The 6,243-nt window shown below is 48.6% G+C and overlaps 1 protein-coding gene across 1 annotated transcript; it reads right to left on the bottom strand.

Moving 5' to 3' along the window:
- Positions 1-504: 504 nt before the first annotated feature.
- On the bottom strand, positions 505-1,252 carry LOC121860674 (antigen LPMC-61-like; the record flags this gene model as incomplete). The annotated part of the gene is made up of 2 exons (XM_042357953.1): positions 1,215-1,252; positions 505-898 (listed from the first exon to the last, which is right to left on the bottom strand). Coding segments are annotated over exons 1-2 (432 nt in total), but the record flags the coding sequence as incomplete, so codon positions are not given.
- Between the last annotated feature and the right edge of the window lie 4,991 nt (positions 1,253-6,243).

The following is a 6,243-nucleotide window of genomic DNA, read 5'->3' on the forward strand; positions in this document are numbered from 1 at the left end:
CGTGTGTAACAGGTGACAAGAACCAGTGTGGCGGTGTGTTTCACAGAGGGTCAGTGGTGCCTCTACCTGGTGGGGGATCATGGGAGGTCATTATAATGCCCTCACTCATGTGAACATTTACAAAGGCCTTCTGGATACTGATCGTGTTGGCACTGCAGAGATATTGGTGGCAGTATAGGGAAATTATTGGCACTGCAGGGGGATTGGTGAGGGTATGGGGAAATTATTGGCACTGTAGAGAGTTCAATGGCACTATGGGGAAGAGGAAACATTAGGAGCTGTTCCACCTGGTAGACTATGGTTGGCTCAACACACCACATCGTCTCTTGATTATTTTTGCCGTCTTTGCTTTTCCTAGGACTTGCCTGGGCAGGTGGTGGCTGGTACCTGCCGATGCTGCTGTTGCTTTGGTACCTACTGCTGCTCTGGTACCTGTTGCTGCTCTGGTACCTGTTGCTGCTCTGGTACCTGTTGCTGCTCTGGTACCTGTTGCTGCTCTGGTACCTGTTGCTGCTCTGGTACTTGTTGTTGCTTTGGTACCTGCTGCTCCTGGTACCTGTTGCTGCTCTGGTACCTGTTGCTGCTCTGGTACTTGTTGTCTGGTACCTGTTGCTGCTCTGGTACCTGTTGCTGCTCTGGTACATGTTGCTGCTCGTACCTGTTTGCTCTGGTACCTATTGCTGCTCTGGTACCTGTTGCTGCTCTGGTACCTGTTGTTGCTCTGTGCATGTTGCTGCTCTGGTACCTGTTGCTGCTCTGGTACCTGTTGTTGCTCTGGTACTTTTGCTGCTCTGGTACCTGTTGTTGCTCTGGTACCTGTTGTTTCCTCTGGTTACCTGTTGTGCTCTGGTACCTGTTGCTGCTCTGGTACCTGTTGCTGCTCTTTTTTGTTGTTGCTCTGGTACATGTTGCTGCTCTGGTACCTGTTGCTGCTCTGGTACCTGTTGTTGCTCTGGTCCCTGTTGCTGCTCTGGTACCTGTTGTTGCTCTGGTACCTGTTGTTCCTCTGGGTACCTGTTGCTGCTCTGGTACCTGTTGCTGCTCTGGTACCTGTTGCTGCTCTGGTACCTGTTGCTGCTCTGGTACTTGTTGCTCTCTGGTACCTGTTGCTCTGGTACCTGTTGCTGCTCTGGTACATGTTGCTGCTCTGGTACCTGTTGCTCTCTGTGCTCTGGTACCTGTTGCTGCTCTGGTACCTGTTGTTGCTCTGGTACCTGTTGCTGCTCTGGTACCTGTTGTTGCTCTGGTACATGTTTATGCTCTGGTACCTGTTGCTGCTCTGGTACCTGTTGTTGCTCTGGTACCTGTTGCTGCTCTGGTACCTGTTGTTGCTCTGGTACCTGTTGTTCCTCTGGTACCTGTTGCTGCTCTGGTACCTGTTGCTCTGGTACCTGTTGTTGCTCTGGTACCTGTTGTTGCTCTGGTACCTGTTGCTGCTCTGGTACCTGTTGTTGCTCTGGTACCTGTTGTTGCTCTGGTACCTGTTGTTGCTCTGGTACCTGTTGTTGCTCTGGTATTTAGCAACTCTGGTACCTGTTGCTGCTCTGGTACCTGTTGCTGCTCTGGTACCTGTTGCTGCTCTGGTACTTGTTGCTCTGGTACCTGTTGCTGCTCTGGTACCTGTTGCTGCTCTGGTACATGTTGCTGCTCTGGTACCTGTTGCTGCTCTGGTACCTGTTGTTGCTCTGGTACCTGTTGCTGCTCTGGTACCTGTTGTTGCTCTGGTACCTGTTGCTGCTCTGGTACCTGTTGTTGCTCTGGTACCTGTTGCTGCTCTGGTACCTGTTGCTGCTCTGGTACCTGTTGCTGCTCTGGTACCTGTTGCTGCTCTGGTACCTGTTGTTGCTCTGGTACCTGTTGCTGCTCTGGTACCTGTTGTTGCTCTGGTACCTGTTGCTGTCTGGTACCTGTTGCTGCTCTGGTACCTGTTGTTGCTCTGGTACCTGTTGCTGCTCTGGTACCTGTTGCTGCTCTGGTACCTGTTGTTGCTCTGGTACCTGTTGCTGCTCTGGTACCTGTTGTTGCTCTGGTACCTGTTGCTGCTCTGGTACCTGTTGCTGCTCTGGTACCTGTTGTTGCTCTGGTACCTGTTGCTGCTCTGGTACCTGTTGTTATCTGGTACCTGTTGTTCCTCTGGTACCTGTTGCTGCTCTGGTACCTGTTGCTGCTCTGGTACCTGTTGCTGCTCTGGTACCTTTGCTGCTCTAGTACCTGTTTTCTCTGGTACCTACTGCTGCTCTGGTACCTGTTGCTGCTCTGGTACCTGTTGCTGCTCTGGTACCTGTTGCTCTGTTGCCTGTTTGTTCCTCTGGTACCTGTTGCCTCTAGTACCTGTTGCTGCTCTGGTACCTGTTGTTCCTCTGGCCTGTTGCTCTGGTACTGTTGCTGCTCTGGTATCTGTTGTTGCTCTGGTCTGCTGTTGCTCTGGTACCTGTTGCTGCTCTGGTACCTGTTGTTGCTCTGGTACCTGTTGCTGCTCTGGTACCTACTGCTGCTCTGGTACCTGTTGCTGCTCTGTTACCTGTTGCTGCTCTGGTACCTGTTGTTCCTCTGGTACCTGTTGCTGCTCTGGTACCTGTTGCTGCTCTGGTACCTGTTGCTGCTCTGGTACCTGTTGTTGCTCTGGTACCTGTTGCTGCTCTGGGTACCTGTTGCTGCTCTGGTACCTGTTGCTGCTCTGGTACCTGTTGTGCTTTAGTACCTACTGCTGCTCTGGTACCTGTTGCTGCTCTGGTACCTGTTGCTACTCTGGTACCTGTTGCTGCTCTGGTACCTGTTGCTGCTGGTACCTGTTGCTGCTCTGGTACCTGTTGCTGCTCTGGTACCTGTTGCTCTCTGGTACCTGTTGCTGTGTAGTACCTGTTGTTGCTCTGGTACCTGTTTCTGCTCTGGTACCTGTTGTTGCTCTGGTACCTGTTGCTGCTCTCTGGTACCTGTTCTGCTCGTACCTGTTGTTGCTCTGGTACTGTTGTTGCTCTGGTACCTGTTGTTGCTCTGGTACCTGTTGCTGCTCTGGTACCTGTTGCTGCTCTGGTACCTGTTGCTGCTCTGGTACCTGTTTTTACTCTGTACCTGTTGCTTCTCTGGTACCTGTTGTTGCTCTGTGCAGGTTTAGTGTCTCTCAAATACTGCCTCACTCCTTTTTATCTTCCCGTTTCTACAATCATTTTCGTTACACATTCTTGTTTCTCTCTTGTGCTCAACTTTAGGATCTGTAGTATTAACCTCCCAGATTATTTCACCTGATAATTCAGTATCTTGGGGATTAGGTTAGGTTAGATTATTCTAGGTTAGCTTAGGACGTTGAGTTAGATTAGCGTTATGGTGGTTAATCTTCAGGTGAAATATATAAGCAGGGGCGCTAATCTTCAGGTCAGCTATCTTTATCCTCCTCCTCCTCGTCTCTCCTCCTCCTCGTCTCCTCCTCCTCGTCTCTCCTCCTCCTCCTCCTCTGCTCTTGTTTTGTGTCTGGTTTGCGGTAGCAGGCTGGCGGCTGGAATACAGTGGCTGCTACACCACCCAAGATAATGTTGTTGGCACCAAGTCAGCCATATTAGGTCGCGCCTCCGATATGATGTCAGGACCAGCCAAAGATCCTTCCTCCTTATATCCGTTGTTTGTTATCGGACTGTTTTTTGTCTGTCCGGAAATAATTCACGATTTACTGGTTGTGGGGCGTGTCGTATATAAATCATAGTATCTGTTAATATCGGTTTGGATTTTATCGGGGAATTTTATGTATGGAGTCATGCAGTTGGTGATGTTAGGGAATGTTGGCACCTTAGCACGCGTGACTCGGAACATATTGTGTCACCGGATTCATATACCTGCTGGTGCAAATGCCACTGGGGGCCAAGGTGCCACAGGGGGCCACAGTGCTCTTGAGTGCCGTATACCACCGGATGCATATATTAACACATGTCAAATACCATCACCCAGCTGTACCTATATCACCCACACCACCATATAATATACCACCATGCCACCACACCACCATTTTAAACAGTGCATCTGGCTTGCGGGTCTTTGAAACCTTTAAAATATAAATAAAATTCTTTGTCATGTCCTGGGAAGTCTTGGTATTTTTGACTCGAGAATTTGAAACGTATAAAAGCTTTATTAATTTATTTGGTCAGGGATATTTCCAACTTTATATTTAGGCACTTGAATATTGTACCGGTAAAAGTTATGTTCAAAGTAATGTTCTGATTAACATATGGAAGTGTGTTTATGTAATGTATTCCTGTATTATGTAATTGTAGTACTGTATTATGTAATTGTATTCCTTTATTATGTAATTGTAGTATTGTATTATGTAATTGTAGTACTGTATTATGTAGTTTTTTTCTGTATCGACTTAATGACTCGGTTTCCATTGGTCAACAGAATTAAGCAGAGTCCAGTAGAGGATCTGTTAAACCAGGCTGACAGCTCATCTACACAACACCCTCGGGCAGAAGCTACGCCTCCATGGCTAGGTCATAGGCCTCGCAAAGACCTCAACTCACAGCTTGGAACCGAAACAGATCCTCGACATTGGGTCTCTTCCACGTAAGTCTTACCTGGGGCTATTTTTTTGGAGGGCTAGTTTGGGGTTAGTTTTGGGGGCTAATTTGAGGTCTCGTTTTGGGGAGCTGGTTTGGGGGTTTGTTTTAGGGCTAGATTTGAGGATAATTTTTTAGTCAAGTTTTGAGCAGAAGTTTATCGAGTCAAATTTCAGGGGCGAGTTTTGTTGAGGACTAGTTTTTGTTGGTCTATTTTTGGGGACTAGGTTTTTGGGGCTAATTTGGGGGTCAGTTTTCGGGGGCTAATTTTGAGACCTAATTTTTAGAGAGGCTTGTAAGGTAGCACTTGGCTTCCAAAAGGATTGCACCTAGTGTGTTATCGGTCAGCGGGGTTGGTGCCACTGTAGGGGGCCAGGAGGTTCTCGTTCAGTGTCAGTCAGCCATTACGTTTAGAGTGACGTCACTCGGGTTGTATCGATTTTGGAAACTCTTGGGAAAGTTACGTTTATTATTATTGTTTTTGTTTTTTTTTTTTTTTTTTTTTTTTTTATTATTATTATACTAACTCTGGAGAAAACAAAGTAGAATAAGATAGAGAATAAATAAGATGGAGAGATGTGAATGAGGACAAGAGATAGATGAGAATAACAGAGAAAAACACCAGGACTGATAACTAGGGGAGAAAGAGTAACGACTCGAGCTACCCACAACACACACACGTGATTAACTAAACACACAGGAAGAGAAGACAGATAAGAGAAGCCTTGTATCAGCTCTTCATTAACTACTTACGTTATCCTCATCATCTCTTCTCCACAAGCCGGTGATTATTGCATCTGCCTCACACTTCATCTTCGTTAACTGATGTTTTCTTTTTGTGTTTTATTATCCATTCCTCTCTCCACTCTACAGTAACTCTCAATGTACGTCTTTACTGTCGACGTGTGTGTGTGTGTGTGTGTGTGTGGATGGATAGTTTAGTAGTTTAGTTCATTGAGTAAAATGTTTCAACGATGTGATTACGATGTCTATCTCCACCTTCTTCTCCACCACCACGTCTTCCTCCACCACCACCTTCTCCACCATTACTACCACTTCTAGCACCACCACCACTACCACCCCTGCTTCTGTCGGCTCTCAGTGACTGCCTTATTGGGCATGTGGTCACGCAGGTCCTGGTGAGGTGGAGGGGGGGGGGTGGCATGGGTACCCCCTGACCTGTCCACCCACACTTCCACCCACACCCTCACTCTACCACCCACATCCTCACTCTACCACCCACACCCTGCTATCCACACCCTCATTTCTGCCACCCACACCCTCATTCTGCCACCCACACCCTCACTGCCACCCACACCCTCTACTCACATCCATACTCTGCTACCCACACTCTTCCACCACACACACTCACACCCACCTCAATCCTGTCACCCACACCCTCACTCTGCCACCCACACCCTGCTACCCACATCCTTACTCTGCTACCCACTCCCACCCACACCTCAATCTGTCACCCCTCTCACTCTCCTGCCACTGCCAACACACTGCCACCCACACCCACCTGCCACCCACACCCTCATTCTGCCACTCTTCACCCACACCCTCACTGCCACCCACACCTCATTCTGCCACCGACCCACACCCTCAATCTGCCGCCCACACTGATATACGCACCCACTGCCACCCACACCCGTTTGCCACTACACTGCCACCCCACGCCTGCTGCCACTTACACACC

This window comes from Homarus americanus, unplaced genomic scaffold (assembly GCF_018991925.1).
Source record: "Homarus americanus isolate GMGI-L3 unplaced genomic scaffold, GMGI_Hamer_2.0 scaffold4558, whole genome shotgun sequence".
Classification (NCBI taxonomy): Eukaryota; Metazoa; Arthropoda; class Malacostraca; order Decapoda; family Nephropidae; genus Homarus; species Homarus americanus.